This window comes from Lynx rufus, unplaced genomic scaffold, assembly GCF_022079265.1.
Source record: "Lynx rufus isolate CCGP_SWC_20201006 ecotype Redwood Valley unplaced genomic scaffold, mLynRuf1.p SCAF_28, whole genome shotgun sequence".
In the NCBI taxonomy this organism is placed as follows: domain Eukaryota; kingdom Metazoa; phylum Chordata; class Mammalia; order Carnivora; family Felidae; genus Lynx; species Lynx rufus.
The window spans coordinates 10,425,644-10,442,317 of record NW_025814843.1 but is presented as its reverse complement, the minus strand read 5'-3'; the positions used below and the strand labels follow the sequence as shown (position 1 = coordinate 10,442,317).

Here is a 16,674-nt window from a genome sequence, read left to right as displayed (position 1 = left end):
ATGCGGGGCTCAAACTCATGAACTGTGAGATCACGACCTGAGCCGAAATCGAGAGCCAGACTCTCAACCAACCGAGCCATGCAGGTGCCCCATACGCCAAGCTATATTCACTTGATTTCGGTCGTTTTAAGTGTGTTTTCTGTTACCATAGGAAAGTAAGTAGGTTTCCCTCCATCCTTTTTTTTTTTTTTTTTTTTTTTTAGTAATCTCTACATCCGACACAGGGCTCAAACTCATGACCCCGAGATGTTTAAACATTTATTTATTTACTTTTTTTTTTCAATGTTTTATTTATTTATTTATTTTTTTGGGACAGAGAGAGACAGAGCATGAACGGGCGAGGGGCAGAGAGAGAGGGAGACACAGAATCGGAACCAGGCTCCAGGCTCTGAGCCATCAGGCCAGAGCCCGATGCGGGGCTCGAACTCACGGACCGCAAGATCATGACCTGGCTGAAGTCGGACGCCTAACCGACTGCGCCACCCAGGCGCCCCTATTTATTTACTTTTTAAAAAGGTAATCTCCATGCCCAACATGGGCTTGAACTCATGACCCTGAGGTCAAGTGTTCGTGCTGTTCTGAGCCAGCCTGGTTCCCCTCTCTGTGACTTTTTTTTTTTTTAATTTTTTTTAACGTTTATTTATTTTTGAGACAGAGAGAGACACAGCATGAATGGGGGAGGGGCAGAGAGAGAGGGAGACACAGAATGGGAAGCAGGCTCCAGGCTCTGAGCCATCAGCCCAGAGCCTGACGAGGGGCTTGAACTCGCGGACCGCGAGATCGTGACCTGAGCTGAAGTCGGACGCTTAACCGACTGAGCCACCCAGGCGCCCCATCTCTGTGACTTTTTGAGAAGATAAAAAATATTTATCTACTATCTACCTTATTAAATTCTAACTCCAAGAGTTGTTTATTATGGTCTCTAGAGTGCTTAGGCGCATAGTCCTATGATCAAAAAGGCAAAGAGATACTTAACCAGTGTTGTTTTCTTTCTTTCTTTGATCCTCTTGAATGCATTATAACATTGTCCATATGCATCCCTGTATGGTTCTTTAATCGAAATTCTCTTAGTGTTTAGCCATTCGGATATCTCCTTGTATTCTTAATTTTTTTTGAAGGAATGGATGCTGACATTTAATCAAATTCCTTTCAGCATTTCTCGACAGGATCATATTTTTCTTCCTTAATTTGTTAATGTCACGAATTATGTTGATAGCTTTCTCTACAAAATCAACTTTGTGCCCCCGGAATGAACCTTTACTTACAGCGTTAGTCTTCTTTTATTTATTTTTTTTTTTAAATTTTTTTTTTTCAACGTTTATTTATTTTTGGGACAGAGAGAGACAGAGCATGCACGGGGGAGGGGCAGAGAGAGAGGGAGACACAGAATCGGAAACAGGCTCCAGGCTCTGAGCCATCAGCCCAGAGCCCGACGCGGGGCTCGAACTCACGGACCTCGAGATCGTGACCTGGCTGAAGTCGGACGCTTAACCGACTGCGCCACCCAGGCGCCCCAACGTTAGTCTTCTTTTAATTCATCAATGTATTCTGATACTATGTTGAGAGTTTTGCTTCTAAGTTAATTTAGCTTCCAGGTTTTTACAGTCTTTATTATCAGGTTTTATATTAATGAAACCACAACTTTACATAAATTGGAGATTTCATTCTTTTCCTGTGGCACAGAATAGTTTAAGTTGCATTGGACCAATCAATGGTCCTTGCTGTGTTTTCAACAAGCCCTTGAGTTTTTTAAAATTATTATTATTATTGCATTTTTAAGTAAACTCTACGCCCAACGTGGGGCTCGAACTCATAACCCCGAGATCAAGAGTCACATGTTCTGACTGAGCCAGCCAGGAGCCCCTTCTTTTCCTTTTATAAATTTATCTTTTTTCTAAACTCCTGCTTTTGGGGGTGCCTGGATGGCTCAGTTAGTTGAGCGTCCAACTCCAGCTCAGGTCATGATCTTTCTTGCATTCTGTGAGTTCCAGCCCCGCGTCAGGCTCTATGCCGACAGCTCAGAGCCTGGAGCCTGCTTCGGCTTCTGTGTCTCCCTCTCTTTCTGCCCCTCCCCCCTCACGCTCTTTCTCTCAAAAATAAAATAAAAACATAAAAAAAAAAAATAACCTCCTACTTTTGGATTTTACCCTTTCAACCAAGTTTGCTTTCTTTTTCAACAATTTGTATCATTTTTAGGATGCATGCTAGGTTCCTTTGGTTTCTCTTTCTCCTTTTTTAATATTTATTTATTTTTGAGAGAGACAGAGCGTGAGCAGGGGAGGGGCAGAGAGAGGAGACACAGAATCGGAAGCAGGCTCCAGGCTCCCAGCTGTCAGCACAGAGCTCGATGCGGGGCTCGAACTCACAAACCGTGAGATCATGACCTGAGCCGAAGTTGGACGCTTAACCGAGTGAGCCACCCAGGCTTCCCAAGAAATATCCCAAATCCCAGTGGTACAGGGCTAGGGCTCTGAACTTGAGAGCAGGGGCCACGTCTGCCATGGGCCCCCATGTTCTAGAACAGAGCCAGGCAGAGGAAGGCACCGGTGAGTGCCTGTAGCCTAGACAGATGCCTGGATGAACGCGACGGAAGGAAGGCAGGTAGGACCAGAGAGTCAGGGACCCAGTACAGGTCACCTCTGCCCATCGCAGAGTTGGCCTGCGAACCCAGCCTTGTTCCCAGCCCAGTGATCTATGGGCTCACGGGAGTTTGGGCAGAGCCGGATCGGATCTGCTTTCTGAAGGAGCAGAGCAGAAATGGACCCGGTCCCATTGCTGGGGATGCAGTCTAGGGAGATGCGAGTAAGGGGTGCCGGGTGCTGGTCAGAAGGCATTTTCAAGGTGACCCGTCTGGAGGAGTGAGGAGAGGGAAGAAGTTTCGAGAGCGCTGGTTTGCCAAGGCCCCGGAGGGTGGGGAGAGATGGTGAAGCTTCAGGTCTCTGAAGGAGATGGTTCCAGGTCTCCCGGGGAGCGTTTGGCGTTCCCCGGCGAGAGAAAAAGGTGGTCTTGAGGCCAGGGGGGCTGGTGGGTGCACGGCCATCTGGGACCCTTGGGGCAGGCCACGCCACTCCCCATAGGCACCCTCAGCCTGGTTGAGGAAGCTGAGAGGACGCTGGCCCCAGAACCCTCTCTGGACCTTAGCACCCCTCCCTCTGCCTCCAGGGAGGAGGTGGGCCAAGCCATGTCCCCAGTGTCTGGCCGCCCCTCCAAGCGCTGGCTCTGGCAGCAGTGGGTGATGGAGAGAGCTCCCCCCCCAGCCCCCCTCCCTGGGAGCCAGCAGCACCGAGGAACAGGACAGGCGGGGGAGCAGAGCTCCCCAACCTCAGCTCTCCTCCCTACCCCAAGAAGCCCTTTGAGGTTTTCCTGGCAGAGTTTAAAGCTTCAATTCATTGAATTGCCTGGCCTGAGGCCCAGGATGAGGGGATGCCGGGAAGGCCCCAGCCCCGCACCCCGGCCCTCACCTTAGCCGCCCCCACTTTCCTGGGACCCTGGCTGGCAGGCCTCCCCGGCTGTCTTCATCCAACGGCACCCACCATCTTCCTCCTCGGGGACCCAGGTATCCTGCCCCTTTCTTGTGAGCAGATGGCCACCCCGGAGGCTCAGGCTTGCTAAATCAGACATTTAAATCCCATAATCCTTGGTGAGAGGCTGACAGAGGGGGGCAGCAGCCCAATCCTAGAAGCAGGGGCAGGAGAGAACCTTGTGCCAGCCCTGGTAGGGCAGGGGGGCGGGGGAGGAGGGACAGTTGGTTCCCGAGTTATGAATGGAGTCCCCCCCTCCCTTGTTGTCATGCAGCCCGCAGACTGACCCAGTCTCCAGCTTTTGTTCTCCTCCCGGAACCCCGGCGTGGCACCCCCCCTTCCCCCCCCCCAGCCCCCACTCCCCGGACACTCAGGTGGCTGCCTCCCAACATCACCTCCTGACTCGCCCCTGCGGCACGGCAGGCCCCACGCAGCCTCCACGGGCACCCGCCCCTCAGACACACAGGTGTTAGCAAAATTTTATTGTAAAATAAGAAACCGATATAAAAAGGGGATATAAAAAGGGGAGAGGGGGAAGGGTGTGGGGAAATACGCAGATGTGCCTCGAAGAGTGCAAAAGAAATTGATCCTGAGGAGTCGGGGGCAGGGAACAGACCTTGATAGATACAGATCCTACACCAGGGATCGGATCCCTCGCGGGCGTAGGACAGAGTCAGACTTCCTTTTAGGAAGTGAGGTTCGGCGAGAGGGAAGACAGGATTCGGCCGGGCCAGCAAGGAGGGGACCCCTGACCAGCTGTCCCGGTCGTAGGAACTTGATCATCCCATCCACCAACAGGGACGTTAGGGAATCAGCACCCGTGAAGGCACCAAGTCTCAGACATCGCGTAATAAAAAAACTGTTTGGGGGCAAGACATATATCATTTCATTAACCCTCACAACAAACACCGTGAGGTAGGTATGGTTATTAGCATTTCATAAAAATGGACAATAAAATCAGGACAAATTCAATAGCTGGTTAAAATGGTAGAGAACTGGGCTTGCGGCCCAGCGTATGATTGGTTCTAGAACGCTCTTTATAGGCAGGAACATTCTCCTGTCTCCCTCACGGTTCCTCATAGTAAAAAATCTTTAAAAACTCGGTTGGAAGGTCCCACCTCCCCCTACTAACCAACTACGTAGGCCAACTTTGTTAGCAGAGCCTTAGGCTAAGGTAAGTGGAAAAATTCATGGTGTTTCCGAGGCATACCTGTACCAAGCAGGGGAACAGACCAAGCTTGTGTGTTCAAGCTCCCAAGTCCCAAAAATGCCAGGGAAGGAAGACAAGGGTGAGGGGGTCAGTGGGGGGGGGGGGGACCGGAAGCGGAAGGACATCAGTCTGAGTCGAGCCCCTCTCTCTTCAACATTGGCTTTTTATGGCGGGAGGTAGACTGCCCCTTCTTAGCCTTCAGGTGGCTGTTGGCGAGACAAGGGGCAGGGAAAGAGATGACGTCAGTGAGTGGGAGGCGTGTCTCAGATCCAGGCTCTGAAGGGCCCCAGGCAGGAGCAGGGGAATTTAAGCTGAAATGGTCACTACCACCCGCGGATGTGTTTACTGAGCACCCGGGGTACTTCTGGGTCGTGTCGTCGTCTTTCGCCACCCCGTCTGACAAACAAGGAAACTGAGCCCAATAAAGGGAGTCGCGAAGCCACGCAGACCTGCTGGCGGTCGGCAGGGCTGGGGGACTGTCTCAACCCTGCAGTGTCTCATACTCCCACATGGTTATCAGGCCTCTATTTGGGACCCCAGCTCTGAGCTAGGGGTTGCTGGAAATGACCAAGAGGCACGAAAGGGGGTGCAGGATACAACTGGGGGAAGACTGAAGCATGACTGAGCAGGGCAGGTCCCACTTTCAGGGCACCAGTTCCTTTTTGCCTTGACAGTGGGATTAGAATGGAGTCCTGTGGCCTTTCGCGGCAGGAAGGCAGGGCAGCGGGGCTGGGAGAGGGCCCAGGTCACTCACCTGGAGTGAGCCCTGCTTCCGCCTGGCTCCTTTCCACTCTGGGCATCCTTCAGCTCCAAGGCCTCATTCAGCTCTCGGAACATCTCGAAGCGTTCACGCCCACGGATCTGCGGCAGGGGAGGAGGGGGATAAAGAAGTATTAGGGCGAAAGTCACAGTACCACTTAACGCACCTTGTGACTGGAGATCTGAAGTTAGGCACAACCTTGAGCCATTGTCTTAAGGCACCACTGCCCCCTACTGGCAAACGCCCTAATTGCAGGCAAAGCCGTCAAGCAGAAAACCACATTTTGAAACAAATCTTCAACCCAGTAATATTAACTTCAAAGGAATCGGGGCACCTGGGTGGCTCAATGGGTTAAGCATCCCGCCCTTGATTACCTGAAGGGTGAAATATTCTCCATCCAGTGGCTTCTTCTTTTGTGGGGGAGTAGAGCTGGTGCTGGGGGGCAGCGCTGGGAAAGAGGTGAGGAACGGCGAGAGAAGAGTAAATTTTGAGCCGAACTGCACCCTCCCTGCCTCCTCTCGTCCTGCCCGCTTACCTCGCTTAGTGCTCCCAGGGGGCGGCTCAGGGCAAGGCTCCCCCTTCTTGCGGAAATTTTCCTCCTCGGTGCGCCGGTCTCTCCCAGGACAGGCACAAACTCGTACCTCGAAGCTGTTCCGTCCCAGCAGCTTCCCACTACCCACGTAAGAAGACAGAAGCTGGAGGCAGTGAGGGAGATGGGGCCCCCCTTACTCCCCACCTCCTTCATCCTATGTGGAGCCTAAAAGCCTAAGGAGTATCGAGAAGCCGGGTAAGAGAAGGTCCCAAAGCCAGAGAAAAGAAAACTTGGAGGCGGAGGGTGGGGGACAGCAGAGGGGATTCCACAGGCGGGGATGGGAATGAGCGGGAAGGACGGGACGGGCGGTAGCACGGGAGAGAGTGGCCTGGGGCAGGGTGGCGTGCGGGTCCCTACTTGGAATCTTCCAGGGTGATGATGGTGATGATGGGCCTCCGGTTCATGCCCCCCATGCAGGAACTGTTACACATGAAATTGTAGTGGATGGTGGTACAGTCAGAGCCGGCCTGGGAGAGAAGATCCGGCCGAGTGAGGCCACCCAGCGCCGGGCAGGCCTGCAGTGTGTAGGCTGGTTTCCTCAACCGTGGATTGGGGACCACCCGGCTGGCCGTGCACACCGCACACGGCCGTGGGGAGGTTGAATAAGAAGGAGAAAGCCCCCCCCCCATCTCCCCCCTGGACGGCCGCTGACAAACCCCTCCCCCACCTCCTCCCAGAGACCCCAGATGCCAAAGCAGACCTCGGGCGGCTCGTAGGGCACCACGACGCTATGTCGGAAAGTGTTTCTGTCGTCCAGGTACTTGGCATGCAAGTTTCCTTCCACTCGGATGAGATGCTGGGGAGGCGCCAGACCTGAGAGCAATCGGGGAGGAATCAGGGGCCGGGGGACCCTAGCAGCAGGCCCTGCCCCATCTGTAGCCCCCGACGGCTCACCATCGCTACTGTCAGGGCAGCGCTCGTGGTGGGGACAGCGCCTCACGACCTCTGTCATGAACTCTGACTTCTTATAAATGGCCATGGCTCGGACACAGGTTCCCGGTGGGGGCGGCGATCGGACCCACAGCTGCACGGGGCAGGTCTTTGCCAGCTGGCAAAACAGCTTGTTGAGGGGAGGGGAGTACTGTGAGGGAAGGAGAAGGGATGGACAGGTCAGGGGACGAGTGCCCGGGGCGGCGGGGGGGGGGGGGGGTCACATGCACCAGCACCACTTACACACCAACCGGAAGCCGTGGGGGAAAGGTGGCTCCGGATGGCGGGGCTGGGGGTCTTTATCCCAGAAGCTCACTTACAAAAGCCAAGAAAGGAAGGAGTGAAGGAAAAAAGAAAAGTTCCAAGGCCCCGTGAGCGAGGCTGACTGGAACAGGACGGGTGCCGGAAGCCCAAGGTCAAAGGGGAAATGTCAACTTTGGGACAGGGGCAAGGCCAAAGGTCACGGGCCAAACTAAATAGGTCGGATGTAGGAAGACTGACAAGAAGGTAAGAGAGGAGGAATCCCAAAGTTCTGAACAGAGAAAGCCAGGGGGGCTATGGCCTGGAAACCGGCCCCTCAGGGCCACTGACCGTGCAAGTAACCGACTTGGCTGTCCCCGACTGCAGGAACCCTAAATGGAAACCATAGGCGCCCGGGTAGGTCTTCTGCGAAGGGACAAAAGATGACAGGGGCCAGGAGATGGCTGGCGCAGGGGTGGCTGGTGCAGGGGCTGCTGGTGCCGGAACCACTGACATTCCGGAAGCATCATCTGGTGCTTCATCCAGCCAGTTTGCGACATCTTCCGAGAGCGGCAGCTCATTCATCGCTGAGGACAGCTCGGAAGACTGCAGGGGGGAGAGGCAGGAGTCAGAGGGCCAGGTCTCCGGCCCCTGTCCCCATAGTGTCCCCCCCAGCAACCCCCCACCTCCAGTCCTTACCAGAACATTGTTTTCGGGAAGTCTGAAAGAGAAGAGCAGAACGTCAGTGCTGGGGTTTGTTTTCTACAGAGGCTCCACCGGGGGGCTGGGGAATGGGGTGGGTGGGCAGGACTGGGGGGTCCTGGGGGGCTGGCAGGGAGCCGCCCCGCCCCCCACTTACAGGTTCCACAATTCCGAAAATGTCTCCTGGCTCAGAGGGGGCTCGATGGTGAGTTCCAACGGCGGCTCCTGCATTGTGGCCCCTGGGAGGACAGTGCGGCCGCTGTGGAGGGAAGGAGGGTCCGGCATGAGACACACCCAACCCCGGGGTCCCCCGTCTTCCCGGGAACAGGGCTGCCCCTGCCCGACCCTTTGCCGGCCCCTCGCACATGTCCTCCAGACACAAAGGTACCCAGAGAGGGAATCCCAACCCTCCCACCACTGAACCCACGAGCCTTCGTGGAAGGGTACCCTACTTCTGCTCTCTTTCCTGTTAAGAAGGATGAAGTGACTGTCAGCCACTCCCTCCACCTGGGGGACGATCCCTCCATGGACCCCTGACATTCCCCGCCAGATCCCTTCATCACAAAGCCTTCTTCTTTCTTTTTTTTTTTTTTTTTTTTTTTAATGCTTATTTATTTTTGAAGGAGAGAGGGACAGAGCGTGAGCAGGGGAGGGGCAGAGAGAGAAGGACACAGAATCCAAAGCAGGTTCCAAGTTCTGAGCTGTCAGCACAGAGCCCGACGCGGGGCTCGAACTCACCAACTGTGAGGTTCAAGAACCTTTGACAGGTGTCCTGTCAAAGAACCACCAGCCAAACTCTGTCATCTGATTCTAATTCCAGGGTGGTATGCCATCAGACACCTTTGCTTATTCCTTTCGGCTGTTGCCTCTGGGGGACTAGAAACTTCCTCAGTGCAGCCACGTTATCTGTTGTGCTCACCTCAGTAATATAGGTAATGCCAGATGCCTTGCATCTGGTTGGGCTCTCTAACTGTAAGTGAATTGTCGTGCCCAAGCCATGAGCAAGCGGGCTGTGAGCGGTCCAAGGGGCAGGCGAGTTCAGAGGGGTGGTCCCAGTCCGGGCCGGGGCACTTGCCACCATCTCGTGGCACCTTCCCTGACTCCAAGTTTATCAGCTTTGCGAGAAAACACACCTGCCGCGTGGGTCCAGGTTCATTGCTTTTTTGTTGCTGTCTCGTAGGGCCTTGACAAACTATCACCCCCCACCCTCGTCCCAAGCGGCTTTTTCCATTATAATCTCCCTTAACATTCGCCTCCACCTGCGTGGGATCCAGGGCGCGCTTTCTTGTGGGTTCGGTTTGTGAAATCCTTTCAAGCGCCTCGTCTCATTTGTCTCGGTCACCTGACAGGCGAGGAAGCCCGAGTCCCAGGGAGAGGTGAAGTGAATTGCGTGCCTGACACACAGGCGAATGAATGAGCTTTTATTCAAAATGACCGTTCAAACGTCTAGGAGTAAGATGCTTACTTCGTCACAGACGACTCTGCAGAGCCCTCTTTTGTAATCAGTTAAGGCTGGAGGTGCAGATTTGGGGTTGACAAAAGCCCTTGGATTAAGAGGTTGGCAAAGGGCTGCCTGTCACGGCGGCTAACGCTGGCTGACGGGGGTATTGGCTACGCACGTGCGTGGAAGGAAGCAAGAGAGGGCCCCAGCGGGGAGTGATCCCAAACATTTAATTTGTGGGGACGGACCAGGACCCCTCCTCCATCAGTGATCAAAAGAACTTTGAGATTTTATGGAAGGGAGCTCAAGAGAACGGGGAGGGGGCTCAGAAGTCAGAAGGGTTGAAATTGCACTGTTACACTTGCTGGGTGACTTTACCTATCTTAACAGGCTAGCCTTTTGGCTTCCTCCCATGCAAGGCACTGAGTTTTTGTGTGTTTAGTGAAAGGTCCCCAGGACCAGGGAACACGGAGCAGCTGTGGCAGACAGATCACGGGCTCGGGAGCTGGACAGGCTAGGCCTGCATCCCAGGCGCACCACCTAATATTCGCAGGATTTGGGGAGGTGAGGGTTAGGGTTAGGGTTACTTAACCTCTCGGAGCCTTAAGTGTCCTTTGCTCTAAAACTGCACCTTACTTATTACGGATGATGTAAGGAGCTGAGAAAAGTGCCTGGAGCGTAGGAAGAGCCCAAAATGTGCCACAACGGGATGTGTGGCAACGGTTAAGTCCGAGACTCAGTCCCGCTGGGAGGGACACAGCCCCACAGACAGAGGTCTCCCTCTCTTGGTCCTGGGCAGCAACTAAATTCTCAATGTTTCTCTCTCGAAAATGCACAATCACTAGGAAACCTTTTCAGAGCAGGTACTCCCCACGGAGAAGAGCCTCAAGGGCCATTAAATGAAACTGTCAGAAGCGGAACCAGACTTTCCAAACGTCTGGGGAGGCAGGACTTGACATTGATATCCCTGGCGGGAAGGCCATAAACTCAGCTGGGACTCCAAGGGCAGGCCCACCCCACTACCATCATGACAATGGCTGCTGTTTGTAATCAATCCCCACAGGGGCCCACTGCTTTCGGTGGCTTATCTCATTAATCCTCTCAAGAAGCCTATAAGGTAGGTGTCATCAGCCGAGGGAACCCGAGGTTAAAGTAATTAAGTCACTCACCCGGGCTCAGGGCCAGGGATTTGAACCTGGGCTGTCCACAGCCACCTCCAAGCTCTAAATAATTATGTCCCCCCCACCCCCGGGGCTTCATCCAGAGCCTTGTGCCAAAAACATTTGTTTTGGCCGAAAGCTATTTGATTGGGGGGGAAGAAAAAAAAAAGAGGGTTCTGGAAAGTAGTCAGGGCAGCGTCTGGTAAAACGGAACACCTTACTACTTTGTACCGGGAGGCTAGCGCAAAAATGTTTGTCAGTATGGTTCCCAGATGGCAGGTGATAAGAAACAATGTTACTATCAGCAGGGAGTGGCTAAATGACAGTGGTATCCTCACAAGAGAAATTTACTACAGCAATTTAAGGAAATGAATTTATTTGTATATGTGTATCTGGATATAGCTCAGAAACCTGTGGATTAAAAAATACAATTTGCAGGGCGGGAGGTGGGGAAGAGTCAAACACAGTAAAATATACGTAGTTCATGTAAATTAAAAATACAAAGACTACAGTTGACCCTTGAACAAGGGTGGGTGGGGGTTAGGGGTACCAACACCCTGTGCTGTTGAAAATCCGAGTGTATCTTTTGACTCCCCCCAAGTTTAACTACTAATAACCTACTGGTGAGCTAGGATCATTTTGATAGGATAGTAATGGTTTCAGAGAAAGGGGGATATGTATGCTCATGGGGGGGGGTACTGTCAAAGGGTTCTAGCTTGATTAATAAAGAAAAAAAAGGGGGTGCCCCGGTGGCTCAGTCGGTTGAGCGACTGACTTTGGTCCAGGTCACGATCTCGGTTTCTCTGCTCTCAGCGCAGAGCCCGCTTCGGATTCCTCTGCCCTTTTCTCTCTGCCCCTCCCCTGCTTGCGCTGTCTCCAAAAAATAAAAAAAATAATAAAAAAAGGATGGTAGTCATACATGTGTAATTAACATACGGACTCAGATAAGACAAAATATTGTTATAATTATTTGGTGTACTTACTTGGTGGGAATCTAAGTGTTGTGTATTTTTCTAAAATAAAGCTAAAGAAGGAAATGACATAATACTCTGGACAACTTCACAAACGTATGTCTAGCTGCTCCCCAGAAGCCCACCAATGTTTCTGAGGTAAAAAATCTACATAAGTCGAAATGCATAATTTTACCATTGAGATACCAAAATTGGACAAATTGATACAAGCTTGTGACCCAGCCCTGTCAAGCCCAAGATACTTTGCCATATTTCCTTCTAACAGTCGTACAGCACCATTTATTCACTTTCCTTTCCCCACGGATTCATTTTGGGGCCTTTGTAGAGGACCATTTGACCACACTCACGTGTCTTTTCCTGGGCTCTAGTCTAGTTCATGGTTGTCGTCCGACTGTAGCTTTATAGGAATCTTGAGGTCAGGTAGTTTAAGACTTCCAACTTTGTACTACACTTTCATTTTGGAGTCAGCTGATCAATTTCTACAAACGAACCTGCTAGGATTTTGCATGGTATTGAATTAAATCACTTTTGACCTCTCAACACTATTGAGTGTTCCATCCACGAATATGGTACTCTGTTATCTACAACTTCCGTAAATTCTCTCAGCAATATTTTGTAGTTTTTAATATAGAACTCTCGTCCCTTTTTTGTTCAATTTATCCCCAGGATGCCATGTTTCGGATGTTACTATAAGTGGCATTGTTTTTACAATTCATTTTCTGACTTCAGATTCAATGGTTGCTATTATATAAAAATACAGTTTATGTATATTACCTTTAAAACCTGTGACCTTGCTATAATCATTTATCAGTCATGGTAGCTTTGCTTTTTTAAAGATTTTTAGGGGCGCCTGGGTGGCTCGCTCGGTTAAGCATCCCACTTCAGCTCATGGTCCGTGAGTTCGAGCCCCGCGTCGGGCTCTGTGCTGACCGCTCAGAGCCTGGAGCCTGTTTCAGATTCTGTGTCTCCCTCTCTCTCTGCCCCTCCCCTGTTCATGCTCTCTCTCTGTCTCAAAAATAAATAAACGTTAAAAAAAAAATTTTTTTTAAGGATTTTATTGTTTAAGTAATCTCTACACCCGACGTGGGGCTTGAACTTACAACCCCGAGGCCAAGAGTTGCATGCTTTAGCGACTGAGCCAGCCAGGCAGTGCCCTTCATGATAGTTTTTCAATGAATTTTCTATTAGCCTGGCTAACACCTTCAGTACAATGTTGAAGGGGTGAGAGTCCAATCCTTTTCTATTTCCTGATCTTAGAGGACAAGCATTCGGTCTCTCGCTATTATGTATTGATGGTACTTGATTGGAGGTGCCTTTGAACAGCCTAAGTTTTCCTTTTTCTGGTTTGCTGGGGGGTTGGCTTTTCTTTTTTATCATGAAAAGGTATTGCATAATGTCAAGTGTTTTTTATGCAGCTGTTGAAATCATCATAGGATTTTTATCCTTCAATCCATTAATGTGGCAAATTACACCCATCGATTTTTTGAATGTTAATCATCATTGCAGTCTAGAGATAAACTCCACTTGGTCAGGATGTATTTATCATTTCTATATAATATCAGATTTGATTTGCTAAAATTTGTCACATTTTTGCATATATATGCGCTAGCAGGAATACGGGTCTAAATGTTCTTTTCATGCAATGTCCCTGTCTGGTTTTGGTATCAGGATTCTGAGGATTATCCTAAAATTAGTTTGGAAATGTTACCTCTTCTTTATTCTGCAAGAGTTTGTGTTAGATTGGTATTGTTTCTTCCTCAAAGTTAGAGAAGAACAAAGGAGAAATAGAATAGAAAATAGCATTAAGGTGGCAGACTTAAACCCAAATTTTACAATAATTGCATTACATTTAAATGGGCCAAACACTCCAATTAAAAGCAATTTAGTGGGGAAAGGAAGGCTGTTAGGAGCTAGGAGAACGGGATACCCATATAGGAAAAACCAAAAATAAAAACAAAACCTTGACCCGTATGTCCCATCATGATAAAAATTACTTTAAAATTAATTAATTATGGCTCATAGACCTAAGTATAAAGCCTAAAACCCTAAAGGTTCTAGAGAAAAATATCCTAGAGTATCTCATGACCTTGGGGTCAAGCAAAGGTTTTTCTAAACAGGTCACAGAAAATATTTGAAAGATAAAAGAAGAATCTTCTGCTGCTCCTCTTCAACAAATAGGCAAGCAACAGGTCAAACACAGGAGAAAACACTTGACAAAAGACTCCTATCCAGGATATATAAAGAACTGCCTGCAACGGAACACAATTTTTAAACAGCACATACACCAACTTAAAGAAATGGGGGGAAAGATCTAGAGTCACTTCCATTAAGACGTAGGAATGGCCAATAAGCAGATGGAAATGGATCATAGTGCAGAGGACTGCAAATTAACACCACAACGATGTACCCAATATTAGGAAGACTGACAAACCACACACATGTGAGGAAGGACAGATCTTGCTGGTGGGAATGTAAAACGGGACAACCGCTTTGAAATATAGGAATTTGCAAGTTTACATCTCCTCTCTTATCTAGCAATTCCACTCCTAAGTAGTCGTCCAAAAAAAAAAAAAATTGTACAAGAATGTTAAAAGCAGCTTTATTAAGAATAGCCCCAAACGGGAAACATCTCAAAGGGTCATCATAAGAAGAATGGATAAACAATCCATCGTTTATTCATCCAATGGAGTAGGCTAAACACAAAGCAGCAAAGCATTGATACAAGACTGATACACGCAGGAATGTCACACGGGTGAATGTCACAGGCATCACGCTGCAGGCGAGAAGCCTACACAAAGGAGCACATACTGTGTGATTCCATTTACAGGACGTTCTCCAAAGGGCAAAACTGGTGACAGAACCCAAAGATGAGGGTCAGAGATCGACTAGGAAGAGAGGCACATCCACCTTCTCCGGGGCGATGACAATGTGTATTTTGACGGGCTTTACGCGGTGGTTAGTTGCCACGACTCGTCTAATTGCAGTCGGCGGAAACGCTACCCCAATTTCGGAACAAGCAGCACGCCAGCACCGCGCGCGGGGTCCAGGACGCAGCAGGTGCGCCGACCGCGAGCGCAGGCTGGAAACACCGCGCCCCAAGTGACTGACAGGCGGGAAGCCGGCCCCCCGTCCGCTCGGCTCGGCGGGCCCCGCCCCCTCCAGGCCCGCCCCTTCCGCCCCCGCGACGTTCGCTCTGCGTCCGAAATCGGAATGGCTGGGCTGCAGCCGGATGCCGGAGAAACCGTGTCTCCGCCACAGACGGACCGCGCATCGTCGCCCGCTTTCACCATTTAATTCTCAAACGTACCCAGTCTCGAAAATACCCAGGGCTTGCCCTCGGCACGCTTTTTAAAACCCCGTCGCACGCAATGGTAGCGTCCGTCCAGATGGCAGGCAACGGGGTGGAGCACACCATTCAAAGAGGGGGAGGGACTGAGGTTTGCATCAAAACAAATACCCCTTCCCTCCCCGAAGCGGCTGCTAAGTAGCTCGGGAAGGACAAAAAAAAAGTAGAGGAGGGGGCTAGTAGCCTCCCTCCGCAAGTTAGAGGAGCCTGTCGGAATGACATTTTCTCTCTATGCCCTCTCGTCGGGTGCACAGTGAGCTGCTCCGGAAAAAGAAACCGGAAGCGCTCCTGTAAGTGGCAAAATGTAAATGCAGAGCCAAACAATAACAGGGCTCGTGGGCCTCTCCGGCCCGGACAGTCCTCCCGGGCTTCGCGGGCAAATCTCTCGTTGAGCACTTCCCACTTCCACAACTGACAGTCTAATTGGATTTGCTCCATCTAGCGGAGCCGGGGACCGGTTGGAAAGATCACTCCAGGAAGGACAAAGGTCCGGAAGTTATGGGACCTGAGCAGCTTGGGCTTCCCGGATCATCCCCCGAATAATCATTTCGGAATGGAGCCCGAGGTTCCACCAGGATGCTGTGGGCCCTAAAATCTCGGATCACGGGTCCCCCAACCAAATTCCGAGCGTCTCATATCCTGATGCTTTGTGCGTCCTATTTCAGGGTTCCCCACACCCAGCCCTGGGATGGGGGTGGGGTGGGGGAAGAACCCTTTAGGCCGGCTGAAGGTCCCACTCTCTTGTTCAGCTCTGAGTTCGGCTGGTCCTAACATCCCCATCATCCACACCGAGGCCTCCCAACATTGCATTCCTATGTCGGTGCCGTCAACCAAGCGTCCATTCCCCCAAATCGCTAAGTCCCCAGTGCCCCATCCCCAGACCCCACAATTCTCCCAAGCTGAAAATACACGGAGCCAAGAGCCGGTGACTCAGAGAGGACTCATCTGGCTCAGGCAGGAGCTTACCCGAACCTCAGGGGAGCGTGTCACCGTCCTGGGAAGCACGCTCCGAGGCCGGACGCCAGAGGACCCCGGAGCCCAGCAGCTACCTGCGCCTAGGATGGTGGCTCTGGACTTTTGAGAAGCTCAAAACTTTTAGCGCCAGACAGAGCACATGGGAGGGGAAAATCCCAATCCCAGCAACCCCCGCGAGGCTCCTGGCACAAAGCTGGACAGTCGCCATGACAAGTAAGGGCAAGCAGTTCGCCGGGGGGCGGTGGGAGTAAGACAGGATTCTCGTCGTGCTGGTGCTGCAGCTACTTGACACTGGGGTGGGGAAGTTCGACCAGCCAGAACTGGGAGGGCAGAATCGGTGGAAACCATTTTGGAAGACTCCCGCCACTGTGTCAAATATGAAGGTGGAAGAAAGAAAGACACTTGTCATCCCTCTCCCAGATAGCTGGATAGTTTCTTCTCATCGGCTAAAATGCCACCTTTTTAGGAAGGACTTCCTTAATATCCCAATCCAACGCATTCCTTCAGATACTCTGTATCACACCATCTTGTTTAATTTCCTTCACAGCCCTTGCCGCTCTCTGCAAAGATGTGTTCCTTGCCTTAAATACACAGCAACGTAAGCCTTTTAGGGAGGGCAGAACCCTTGTGCTGCTATCTTACTCATTGTTGTATTTCTCAGTGCCTGGTACGGTACTGGGTCGCAAGGAAGAGCTCAATAATAAATACTTACTGAATGAATGAAAAGAGACGGAAGTGTGAGGAATTTGGCGAATGAGAAGCAAAAGGATCAAAATCAAGTATAGCGCTAGCGCCCTCTTGGAGGTGAGGGGGGAGTAGGTGCTTT

The 16,674-nt window shown here is 51.1% G+C and overlaps 1 protein-coding gene across 2 annotated transcripts; it reads right to left on the bottom strand.

Annotated features, from left to right (window-relative positions):
• Positions 1 to 3,986: 3,986 nt before the first annotated feature.
• TP53 (tumor protein p53) lies at positions 3,987 to 15,948 on the bottom strand. Of its 2 annotated transcripts, none has more exons than XM_047089898.1 (11): positions 15,840 to 15,948; positions 8,113 to 8,214; positions 7,953 to 7,974; positions 7,605 to 7,859; positions 6,978 to 7,164; positions 6,784 to 6,896; positions 6,441 to 6,550; positions 6,027 to 6,163; positions 5,866 to 5,939; positions 5,486 to 5,592; positions 3,987 to 4,940 (listed from the first exon to the last, which is right to left on the bottom strand). In XM_047089898.1, exons 2-11 carry the CDS (start codon positions 8,184 to 8,186, stop codon positions 4,856 to 4,858), a joined length of 1,164 nt encoding a protein of 387 aa, XP_046945854.1. In that variant the 5' UTR covers positions 8,187 to 8,214; positions 15,840 to 15,948; the 3' UTR covers positions 3,987 to 4,855. The 2 variants fall into 2 exon arrangements, with proteins under 2 accessions (XP_046945854.1, XP_046945855.1); XM_047089899.1 differs by having other exon boundaries at positions 3,987 to 4,937.
• Positions 15,949 to 16,674: the final 726 nt, after the last annotated feature.